Source organism: Tinamus guttatus, unplaced genomic scaffold (assembly GCF_059628265.1).
Source record: "Tinamus guttatus ecotype Peru unplaced genomic scaffold, ASM5962826v1 Tinamus_guttatus_pri_ptg000314l, whole genome shotgun sequence".
Taxonomy (NCBI): domain Eukaryota; kingdom Metazoa; phylum Chordata; class Aves; order Tinamiformes; family Tinamidae; genus Tinamus; species Tinamus guttatus.
In genome coordinates, this window is record NW_028288848.1 from 11,620,767 (window position 1) to 11,633,240 (window position 12,474).

Consider the following 12,474-nt stretch of genomic DNA (forward strand, 5'->3'; position numbering starts at 1 on the left):
GCTGTGTATAGACTGCAGCAAGGAGCGCCTTGTCTGCGGGGCTCGGACGTGTCACGCCAGTTCCCTCTTCTGTGGTGGCACCGAGTAGTCGTGGGGCAGGACACGCAGACGGGCCGGCGCTCCCAGGCGCTCCCGTGAAGGAGCAACGCGCCGCTCTGAGGAGACGGTTCGTGCTGAAGCTTCTCCGCTGCCGAGGCGCCCTGGTGCCAGCCCTCACGTGGGGAGCCAGGCTGTTTGTCAGCCCTCCCGCAGCAGTTTCTGGTCTTTAAGCTACGCCAAGGACCCTTGAGATACGTGGAGAGCGCGCAGACTTCTTAATCCTGCTACATATGCCATGGTGTGGTTGCAGCTGAAGGAGACTACCTTGTTCTGGTGCTGCAGGGGAATGAATTTTGTTCATGGATCTGGACTCTGTAGGATTTATAGAGCTTTACATTTTAATGGTAATGCTGTGACACAGGTTTTTAAACTCCTCAGAGTGCAATTTTGTTGTTGAAATTGGTGAGAAATATCCTGTCTCTAGCAACTGTGTCAAATCAAGGATTTGGCAATTGCTGCTGACCACAGCAATTGCTTGTGCAGGTGTGAAACTGCAGGAGTGATTAATATATCTACTGCTCTTATTGCTCATCTTACAGTAGCACTTCAGCTTAGGCTCCTGTTTGGGGCAGATACTGCATATTGCAACAGTAAGGAGCAATCCCACCCTGCAGAAGTGGTGTGTGTGGATGGAAGGTGCCGAACACGGTGGAGTGGAGGTATCGTTACTCTTTCCTCATGCACAGGAGCAACTAAAGTGAAGAACATAAGCGATCTGGCTTGCTAAACCACAGCAAACGTGTCCATATAGGTAAAAACTGAAGGAAAAAAAAGTAGTTCAAGGTGGGTGTTTGTGTTCAGGGGGCTCTGGACCCCAGAGTGGGTTGTTTTTTTGGAGTGGGAGTTCTCACACAGCTCATGGTGCCGGCCTGTCCCACGTCCTGCTGTGGAAAGGAGGTTTTTTACTGGATATTGTCACTGTTTACAGAAGGTGTGAGCTTGGGAAAAGCTGAAAACTGTGACCCTATAAAGTAGACATACTGTGCCTGAATGTAATCTCCAGTAAAAAGGTCTGGCTGAAGCTGCCGCAGTTCAATGTCTCATAGTGTTTTTCCCTGTACTTAACATGAAAAATAACTCTTGACTTGAGGGACAGCACATAACTGTTGGTAGCTAGCTTTGCATTAGCAGCTCAGATTCTTTTCAAAGCATAGGAAATTATAGTCTGAAATATTATCCATGTCATAAAAATTTGTGGAAGAGTTAGGTACAGAATACTTGCTTATGTTGCCTTCTTTGCTTCTGAACCTCTCAAAGAAACTAGTTTGAACTCTCTGATCCCTGGGTTGTGCAAGTCCTAAGGAATGTGGTTCATAGCTATTTCCTCAGTAAGTTTAAAGATTTGTCATAATGATACCAACAGCTAGATTTCTATTAAGACTTTGAAAGAAAAGATATGTTGTAACCTAAAAGTGCAAATAGATAGTTATGTGGGATTCAACTCATAAATCATTAAAAAGAAATACAGTATGTGCACTATTTTTGAAATTTCTTATTTGCTAGAAGGGGAAGAGGCAATGATTTCATACTTCTTCAAAGTACAAAATCATTTAGTCAATAGCATGTTCTTTTTATTCCAGCTCAAGAGGAATATTGAAGGCTATTAGCAATTAAACAATAGTGAAGAAAGTTGCTTCAGCTCCTGTTGTTTGTAACTAGCTTTCGCAAACGTTATCCTCTGATGTAATGGAAAATAAGTGATATGGCAGAGAATCTTTCTAAAAAATACATCATTATTAGCTGTATATAATGCAGAATGCGAGCAGTGTCCTCACTGAACAATAATGAGATTGTTTTGTTTCTCCCCTATCTGCTGTTGTAAATATTTACACTGTTTGGGAAACAAAAGCTTTTGTTGTCTTCACTGTAAGCTGATGCATTTGTTTTTAAAGATCTTTATTAATTTTGAAGTTAAATGTACAGAGCAATTTTTTTCTCTGCATTACAGAGCTGCTTTCAATTTTTAAGAACCCAAAAGAGATTACAGTAGAGAATGGGAAGTGATCATAAATTATCCATGTGTTACATTGTATCATGTGGACTTGGTATACTAGATTAGAAACTTGCATGCAAATATGTGCTGGTGTGGATTGCTCTTGCTCTTCCAGGTGTGCTTTAGTATGTCCTGCTTTTCGATTGATGCAGCGTTCAACGCAGTTTGGTTTTAAAAACTCCATCACCATGTGGTAGAAGGGTTTGCCTGATCATGCAGGCATTTTGTGTAACAAATTGCTGCTGTTCTAGATGTCTGGGGTGTTGTAACGTCCTTGGTCTGTCGCATGCTCTCTTTGTGGCATGTTGTAATCTTGTGGGTTTGAGGTTTTTCCCAGGAACAGGGGGAAGGACCGTGTGTTGTGTAGCTAGTGCCTGTGCTGGGGCCTTTCTGAACCAATTGGCAATTGCAGAGGACTGTGGCAATTTAAGTGTTCCCAAACCCGTCTTCCCGTTGATCTTTTTCATTTTCTTTTAACTTAAGCATTTCAAATCACATAAAGCCTCACCACCACTATCTCTAGCCACCTTCCTGCATTAGTGAGAAAATGATGCACGTGCAGTTGCTTTAGCAGCATGAACGGGCAGCATCTGTGAGTGGAATTCATGTAGGTTAATGCTGTGCAGCGGTTTTGGACAGGTAATGAAGAAAGAAAAACAACCTTCTTCAAAACCTTAGGAAAGGACATGGCACTGTTGCATGGAGTTATCTGACTGATTTTTATGACAAAAGAAGTTATTGCCCTGATCTTTAAAGAAAATTTAATTGCATCCACATGATTGCGGCCACCTAATTTTTATTCTGCAGTATGGATTCCCTGCAAGATCAGAGGGGAAAAAATGCTGCTTTTGGAGAGGGGCATTAATTTCTTCGAAAGCCATACTGTTTATTGCAGGGTTTGATGGGGTCATGGCTCAGAGCGATACTACGTGCTATAATGTTACATCCTGCTTGGAACACAGCTCCGAAACCTTGGAAGAGACTGCTGTGCAATTCCTGTGTCAGACCTGCTTTATGTGGAAGCACTGCGGGGCCTGGAAGCTGTGTTTGGTGTGAAGGGGTGAGGTGGGGCAGTGGTGGCTCTGGTGAAAGAGCGAGAGGTCTGAACTAGCGCAGCGGGTCTGCACACGCAGCAGAGCAGCTGAGAGCGGCTGACGGCGCAGCCAGCAGCAGCCCTCGCTGCTGGAGTCCTGAGAGCGCTCCCAGCTCTGCCCTTACAGATCCCAGCGCAGAGACCGAAATTGCTGAATTAACTTCTCTTTCTTTTTGCTTATGAGATAGAGACTGTCCTGGGGATCTCTGATGGTATCAAAAACGGCATTACCCACAGGTACCACGTCTGCAGCAGGAGCTGTCTGCCTGAGCACACGCGTGTGTGGGTAGTGCCTGGCACTTGGTGGGTGCCACTGTTAATGATCATGGATGCTTGTGGTATTAGTAATGTAAGTGGGCAAAAGCCTTTTTTTTTGTTTTCTTTTTTTTTCTTTTTTTTTTTCCTATTCCCTCAAGGGATTATAATGATTCTATTATCTTGTTGTTGAAACAGGGAGAAGAGGTGCTTGTTTTCTGTTGAGTGCTGCTAAGCTAGAACATAATTACACTTAGCAACTGATTTGATTTGAAAGGGACTGAATTTAAGGAATTTGTTTCTCCCCACAGTGCAGAGCCTGCCCTCTTTCATTGAAAACAGGGAGGTGGGAGCACTAAGAGCTTGGCACCCATTATTCATTGATGCTGTGGTTTTAACAGCTTGCTTGTCTAGTTGTATTATGAAGAGCTGTTTGTAAGTACAATCATATTATTTTGGGAGGAGTCACTGAAGGCTGACAAATGCATCTATTCTCTGTATGTGTGCATGTTAACAGTGATATATTCCTATGCCTTGAACTTTCAAGGAGACCGTTCACAGGGACCCCTTTTCCCTTTTCTACCTTTCTGTTCATTTCAACTAAATAATAACAATATTTTAAAAAAATCAATCTTGAAGCTCATTATTTTTAAGATGCTAGCAGGTGGAGGAGAGGAGGAACTGAGATAAGTTATTGAAGTGGGAAGTTGCAGTTGAGCTAGTAAACAGTGCAAGTTATGTGGTCAGAAGCATAGCTGTAGGTAGCAATACTTGACGCTTTTACTAACGTAAAGCAAGATGTGAATACAAAGATTCTCTTTTAGCATTGAGATAATGTTAAACTGTGAAAGGTACTGCAGGAAAAGTTTTGGGAAAGAAGAGTTCTTTTTTCTGCCTTCCCTCACTGTAAGTCTCCTTGATTAGATTTGTTTGTCAAACTAAAAAATGCATGTGAAGTGTTTGTGCCTTGATGACCTCTCTTAAATAATACTATTAACAAAGCACTGCTTAAGCTATGGTAAAACAAAATGAATCACAGATGCAAGATCCTCTTTTTGAAATCGCACATCTGTCATCTCTAGAAAAGGTTTATGTAAGCTACATTAGTCGGAGAGGAGTTCAGACAGGCTCAAAATAATGTAAATAAAAGCTTCAAGCTGGTGCCAACACAAACTAATAGGAAATATTTGCAGATATGGACTATACCGCCTATGAAAAGTAGATGTTGAAATGGCAGGGTAGATAAGTATGTTCCTGGGGTTTTCAGATCTCTCATACAGGCCTCCAGCAGAAAAACAGGTCTCCAAAACGGTGTTAATGGATGGTTTCACGTTTCGCTTAGAGAGAGTGTGCTGGCTGATGAATCTGTACGCTGACTTGCAGTAGTCTGAGGTTTCTTTGGAGGGTTTCCATTCCTGTTTGGGTTGACCAGGTTTCACGTTACATAGGGGAAGTTTCAGAAGATCAGAGTTCACAGCAATATTTTGTAATGTCTTAGGGCAGCATTTTTCAGTCCCTGGCTTGTGCATCCCCAAAAGTCCGTAGTCTGCATCTGAGCCATAAAAGCTGTTTAACAAACCAAGGCTGTTCTCTTTGGGCTTATACTTACTGTATGAGGACTGCAACTCCATATAAAAGTCCGTGTCTGTAAACTGAAAAAGATTGAAAACTGCTGGGTTATAGCAATAGCCATAAAAGAAACCAAGTCCCATAAATAGTTTTTTTTTTTTTAAATCTTATCTCTTACAAACAGATGTTTTAATAAAGTTAAATTATATTTGTCATGATTTATGTTGAGTTCTTATTCCAAGAAATAGACAATGTGTGAATCAGCTTTGTGGCTGGATTTTTTTATGTCATTGGACAGTGTTGCTGTTGGATAGATTGGAGAGTTACCGTGGCAATGAGTGCTTAAGCATCCAACTGTGGGTCAGGATGACTGCTGCAAATCCCGAAGTGAACAAGGATCTGGGAGCAGTCCCCCTGCATTAGCTTTTCCTACTTGAGTATCTTTTTGGCAGGTCCCCAATTCAATGTGCTTGAGGTTTGGATCCCAACTGTCAGATGGCAAACTTCTCACACCCCAAGCAGGGATCCTGTGGTATTAATTTAGCTGTAGTAAAAGTCCTATGGAGTTTGTCTTAACTTTTGTGTGGAGTGGCACTGCTTTTTTGGAATCCTTGCCTGGTTGCAGTTGATGCTGTAGGTGGTCAGTTGACTTTAATTAGCACTGTGGTGTTTTCAGGTTGACTCTGACAAGTCCTAAGCGTGCACATTTAGGCTGATTTCCAGATCTGAGATACTGGTGTGGCCTTGGGATTGAGTCTAGAGCATGTCCCAGGTGCCCTTGGGCAAAGGCTGGCTCTGCTGGGGACATCCACCAGGCTCCCTGACCAGCAACGTCTTCTCTGAACACCTGCTTGGACTGCATCTGCTGTCTGAGCTCTTTCAAATAACTCTAATACATGCAATCCTTGAAGTAGCCGTAGAAAAGCTGATTTGATTTGTTTGCTATAATCAGAGGGGGTTAACTCTATTTCCTGATTTTCCTTTTTCCTGGTCAGGCAATAAGATGTCCTTGTCTGCAACTCCAAGAATCCCTTCCGAGAGGGATACAAAACTGTGTCCGTTCTCCCTGCCCTCCTGACTGGCCCAGCCATCAGCAGTGGTAGCACTGAACACATTGCCCTGTGGGTTTTCATTGGAGCTTAACATTTTTCTCTATTTAATTTCCTTCTTTTATTTTCTTGGGAAAATACCTTCCATTCCTGCTTCAGCCTGAGCGTGTCTCTCCTCTGGCACCCAAGGATGAAGCTAAACTGGTGTGCAGAGGACAGGGGAAGTTCAGTGTGTTCCCTTCGTGCTAAAGCTGAGATTAAATAGTGCTGGTAAGTCCCATGTTTCCCTCTGATAAGGAAGCGTATGTGTTAACGCTTACGTGTGCCCGTAGAAGGTGTGTTCTGTATTTAAGATGTGAGGCCTACAAGTTCCGGAGCCACCGCCTTCGTAGCTGCCGTGGATGCTGTATGAAGGGCTGCCTTAGCGCCTGTGCAATAACATGGCCTGAACCCCGAGCAGGTGGCAGCAGCGCTCTTGAATTTGGCCGAGTGCTGCGGCCGGCAAGTGAAGGGTGCTGTGGGAAGCAGCAGGTTTTTCTTTAATTTTTTTTTTCTTTTTTGTCACACTTGTTTTTGCTAGCAACTTACTGTGTAACCTTTAGTAACTCTTATCCCCTCTGTGAAAAGAGGACAATGAACTGTCATTACCTGTATAAAGTCCCTTGGAATATATATATATATTTTCTTCAGTTAAGGAAAAGTAGCTGAAAGGTCACAAACTGTTTTTGTTTGACAACTGCTGAATTCCTGGGAAGTCTAGTGGAAATAGAATCAGATGAACATCTTCCATGGAATCAAAAAATCTGGGAAGCTTGGCCTATCTTTAAAATTTCTTGTTAATTAACTATTACACTCAATAAAATATTTATGCAGTATATGTTAAGGTAATGCACTAAGTGCTGCCTTGTAGCACTACCAAATGGTTAAGCAGCAAAATATATCCATGTCTAGCCTCCTTTTTTGCTGAGATATATATATATATATATATATATATATATATATATATGTATATATATTTTTTAAAAAGCATAGGGGGAAGAGAAAAAGCATTTGATATTTTATGGAACTGGAAGAGTTAGTGCATCATCCAGTTGCCCTATTTAATATAGTTCCTGCTGTGTTAATTCCCCTCTAAGCCTTCTTTCAAACATTGTTAATTATGTCTAATTTGTGACAGGTTAGGTTCCAACTAACACTCCATGATCTTAAATGTTTCAAAAAGCTTTTTATTTAATGGAACTTTGTTAATCTAATAGAAAGTATGGGTAATTATTCTTGCCTTTCAGATTAGTGTTGCCAATTTTGGGTAATTTAGGTCTGTTACTGCCTTCCCTCTCTGTAATGCTTCATGGTGTAAAGTTGAATTAGTAAGAGAAGGACAAGGTGTCTGTAGTCCAGTGGATTTCTGATTCCTAGCTGAGGGATTTTGATCATGATGTTCCCTAATGGCCTTAGGAAAGGAATGGCTCACAGGATGCCTCCTCCTATTGCAAGTTGGTACAACTTTATATAGGTGCACAGAAGCATTGCAGGGTTGATTTCTTATTTGAGAATTTTTGCAACTTTGCAAAAAAATCTAATTTTAAGTGGAGAAGAAGTATTTGATACAGCTGGCTGGCATCTGCCCAGTGCTTCACACCCACCCCTGTTCCTTTATTTGCTTTGATTATTTTTTTCTTTTTTCTTTTTTTGATGAATTTTATATCTGTATGGTACTATTTTACTTTGAGGATCAGTGTTTTTGTGAGAGAACAAGAAGTGTTTCCCACTAGAACCATTCTTTTCTCCCTCATACTTCTACAGTTCTTTTAAAGCATTTTCATGGTTTCCGGTTAAAAATAACTGGTTGGATTTTTCCATAACACAACCTGAAGGCTAATTTATAACCTAGAAACAAGGTTTAAAGAATGAGAGGCTATGGGTACAAACTGGAACACAGGGAATGGCATCCGGACGGAAGAAACACTTTTTCCGTGTGAGGGGAGTTGTACACTGGAGCGAGAGGTCCACAAAGGTGGTAGATTTCTCCATCCTTGAAGATCCTCAAAGCCCAAGTGGGCATGGTCCTATGGGATCTGTTCTAGGTAACCCTGCTTGAGCATGGGGTTGGACCATGTGATCTCTCAATGTTCCTTTCAACCCTAGCTATTCAGTGATATTTGTGAACAAAATCCAGTTTTCTTATGTATAAAATACATGTATAAAATACGTGCAATGAAGATGCAAGTTTCCCTTCTCTCCTTCTGATGCAGTCCCCATCTTGAGCTACTTACTTCTAGTACAGGAGAAAAATGTGTTTTATTTTGGTGTGTCGCTAGTGCAGTTGTTTGGTCTCCTTGCTTTGCTGTCGCTGATGGCTGTGGATGATGAGCTGCTTTGCTTGCTAATAGCAGGCAGAAGCCATTGGTTCTTATTCCATATGAGTGATGGCAGCAGTTCTCTTACAACTTTTGAAGTTCACTACACAGAAGCAGCCTGTTTTTTTTTTTTTTTTTTTCCCCTCCTCTGTCTGGGGGTAAATAGAAGCTGATTTGTTGTAAGTTGGTATCACTGCTTTTACTAAGGCCATATAACATTTCCCGTTATGAAGCCAGGTTAAGGTGATAGTTGCACTGCCAGAGTTAGTTGATATGTAAATGGGGGCATTTCCTCACAGAGGCCTGTGGAAGGTACAACCCATTACAAGCCGTGCAGTGTCTCCAAGGGATGATTCCTGCTCTGTAGTCAGGAGTCAAATATGGCCTCCTGCCTGTGTTTGAGCAAACCCACAACATCTGATCCAGCACAGAACCTGGGGCAGCTCCATCCCTCATGGTGCAGCCGATGGCTGAAGAAATCACCTCTAGCCTGTGCAGCTGGGGGAGCAGCTGCTGCACCTTCTGCCCCTCCAGGAGGCTCAAAGTGGGGCCAAGCCCTCTCGCTCTGCTCTTGGGCCACTTTCAGAACTGCTGGATATATATGTGTGTGTACATATATATTTACATATATGTATCTCCATATATATTCTTTTTCTTTCCCATAGACACTGCTGTGGCCTGTCTAAGTCTACCTCTTGAAAACCTGCCTCATTCCTCATCCAGCCAATGCACCCAAAACTCTCCCCTTCATAAACTGGAGAGAGAATAAGGCATCTGCCTCCGTCTAGTAGATGACTTGACTTTGATTTAGAAACAATTGCATTTCAAATGACTTACCATCATCTAATATTTCTACTTTTTAGATGCAAGGACTGACAATGGCACCGAATGAGCGCTGTTTTCAAGTCTCCTTCCTATAAATGATAGGACCAAACAAGGCGGTGTGATGAACATGCCACTGCATCAGATCTCTGTCATTCCAGCTCAGGATGTTACCTCTTCCAGAGTCTCCAGGAGCAAGACCAAAGAAAAAGAAGAACAGGTAATATTAGATATTCACAGAGAGTTACCTGAATATAAAATGATTATCAAGTAAGGCCTAATTCTGCTTTACTCTTTGATGATTGTTGCTTTTGTGAAAATGAGTATATCACTCTCATCTCTTTACTCTTATGTTTGCATTTTAAAGCAGCTTGCTACAAAACACTAGAAATTGTTGTGACGTGACTCCAGCAAAACACAAACCTTCCATTTTGTGTGAGATTTCAAGGCAGATGGGCACTTTGTATGGTGGGTCTGTTGCTGTGGAATCTGTAAAAGGTTTGTGTGACTTTTGTTGGTGTGTGATTGTTGTTTATTTGTTTGCATTTTGTTTTGCTTGTTTTTCTTTTTAAAAGAGAAAAACAGTATGGGGTGCATGGGCTGCCTTTATGCAGCCAGGCATCTTGATTTCCTTTGCTCTTGACAGCATCTGGTAGCCAGGTGAGGATACTGGAGTATCACAAGGAGGGAAAAATACCCTCATCTGTTATGTTTACTCTACTGTTTCTTGGAGACCGTGATTGTATTTTTAGCTTAGGATGACATGTGTGAATGGAGTCGTTTGAGATCTTGTGATTGTGTTAATGGGAAACAGAATGCAAAAATATCTAGAGTATCTAAAGATTCTAAGTCTAATAGAATATTATTAATGACTTAACATTTTCTGATAGTATATTGTGTCTGGACTTCACATGTAATAACTTTGTTTTGTCCCTGGACTGTGTCCCTGACCCAGCTAAAGATTTTAGTATACATCATACTTTCGCATTCGCTGTACTGCATTGAATTCTACATTATCTGTCAGTTCCACCGCAACATCTGTATGTTTTTTAAGCTTTACTCTGGCATGAAAACAGGTCAAGAGAACACTCACATTATTGAAAAAGTCAAGGGATCAGGGTTATTTTATGGACTAGGAGAAATATTTAGTAGTGATTAGATTCTGAGGAGGTCTAGAGTGATATTGATTACAGATAGGGCATTGCTTAAGTATAAGGAACTAGAAAGGTGCTGTCACATTGCAGAAAAGGATTCAGTAGGACTAGTTTGGGGGATAGGATAAAGGAAGTTGCTTCTGATGGGTTAAGATCATCTGCTGTTTTCACCTGTGAGCTGTACAACTTGCACCCATGAAAGCCACTGGTGAGTCGGTAAAAATTAATTGTCCCACTGCTTGCTTTTTTTTTTTTTTTTTTTTTTTTTTTTTCCTTCTACATTCTTGGTCTTAGTAACAACTTAGTGAGCCCTTTAACAACTTAAACCAATAAACCTGATCCAAGTAGGCTGTCATGGCTCTGCTTTTGGTTGCAAGGACTAGGCAGGAAGTTGTCTTTACAGTCAAGCTGCTTTAAATCACTGAAATGTCTTGTCGCAGAAACCCACTGGAATCTCTCACTTCCTGTCCAGCCTATGTACTTCTTTCATTTCAGTCTGTGAGTTTGTCGGGCAGGTCCCTAAGAGGGCTTTTTTTCTCCTTCCCAGCCCCATCCCCACAGAAGCTAGCTAGTAATGCCAGCATCTTCAGTCAAGCAAGGATGTGCAAGCAGGGACTGAAACAGACCCCAGCCGAACAAAAGGGAATTCTGGGAACAGACTACACTGGGGCTGTGTATGTGGGATGTGAATTAGGAGGTCAAATAATCTCTGGTAACTGTTTTGTCATTCAGTGAGCTCCAAGAGTGAGAGTCACCAGTCAGTTTCTAGATCTCTTCTTCCTTTCTGACAGTTTATGCTGAAACTATGATATTAACAAGTGTTCCCTACATATTTTGGTGATAACTAGTCTGAGTGTTGATTACTGTTTTCCCCATCCATGCTGCTGTAGTACTTTCAGGTCTTGGGACCTTTGAGACAGAACACCATTAGGACTGGAAAAAAAACGACTTTAAATATCGCTTATGTGAAATACTACAGGGGAAAAATGGGGCCTGGGAGTATGCAAACGATAAATGCCTGGAAACAATTTGCATTTCCCAAATCTTGTCTTTCCTGTCCGCAACAGCATATGGATCCATGCCCCCAAGTCTCCTGTCTTCTGGCAGAACCTCTGTTGGAAGACAAGGCGAGCTGCCTGCGGTCCTTGGTGCGTGGCCGTGCTGACGCTGTGGCTGCTCACGTGCCTGCAGAGCCGTGGTCTCCCCCCGTGTGCTCCTGTAAACTGCATTGCTTCTGGTGTTAACCTTTAATGCTGGATCTAATGAATGAGCTGGAAGGCAGTCAAGTTGTTGTTAATGTGCTGTCTTTGACCAATTCAGTTAGTTTTTCATGTTGTATTAGGTAGAACCTTCAAGGCTGCTTGCCAGCTGAAGTCCCTGTTGAACCTTGGGTATAATCAGGATCTGCTTGCAATAGCTGTAAATTTTGCTCGTGCTTAAAGTAAGGGAAGGGGGAGATGGAATCCAAAGGAAAGAAACTGTAGGCTATAACCACCATTCTTAATAGCTTCAACATATCCCTATTCTATTTGAGATAGAAACCAGTGCAAGATAAACACTAGTGTGTGCAGTATGCATGATCTTCTGTTGAGCAAATCTGCTAAGCAGTTTTAGATGATTTGTGAGTCCTGGGTAACATCTCTTATATAAGAGAAGGACACTATGTAAAATTGAGAAAGAAGGCATTTATACTTCAGTTTTGCTTTGTGAGTTTAGCTCTGTGTGTCTGTGAGGGTAACCGAATGGCCATGACTACAAAATCTACCTCTTGAAGCAGCTAAACTGAGACCAAACTTCCTCACCCTGGGTTCTGTATGCCTAATCAAATGGCATCCAAAGTACCGTGTCATGCCCGTCCTGTGCTTAAAGAGGTTTGTTATGTGTCTGATAACTACTTGCTTGACCTGAGGAGAAGGAGGAAAGCACTCCCTTCCACAGCATGTACAACTGTAATCTTACAGTTATTTCTCCAGGTTGTCGATGACCTAGACATGCTTCTCACATGCAAACCCATATGATCAGTTTTCAGGCGAATTTCACATGGTTTGGTTCAAATGCCTCAATTTCTGTAGCATTCAATACT

At 41.8% G+C, this 12,474-nt stretch overlaps 1 protein-coding gene across 4 annotated transcripts in view; it reads left to right on the forward strand.

The window, feature by feature from the left end:
* Positions 1 to 12,474, forward strand: part of MARCHF8 (membrane associated ring-CH-type finger 8) — a 77,489-nt gene that overhangs the window by 10,908 nt on the left and 54,107 nt on the right. For all 4 annotated transcript variants that reach the window (XM_088528773.1, XM_088528770.1, XM_088528772.1 and 1 more), the window contains exon 2: positions 9,279 to 9,457. In XM_088528773.1, coding sequence (XP_088384899.1) covers positions 9,362 to 9,457 — 96 coding nt within the window. In that variant the 5' untranslated portion in view covers positions 9,279 to 9,361. The remainder of the gene's footprint in view (positions 1 to 9,278; positions 9,458 to 12,474) is intronic.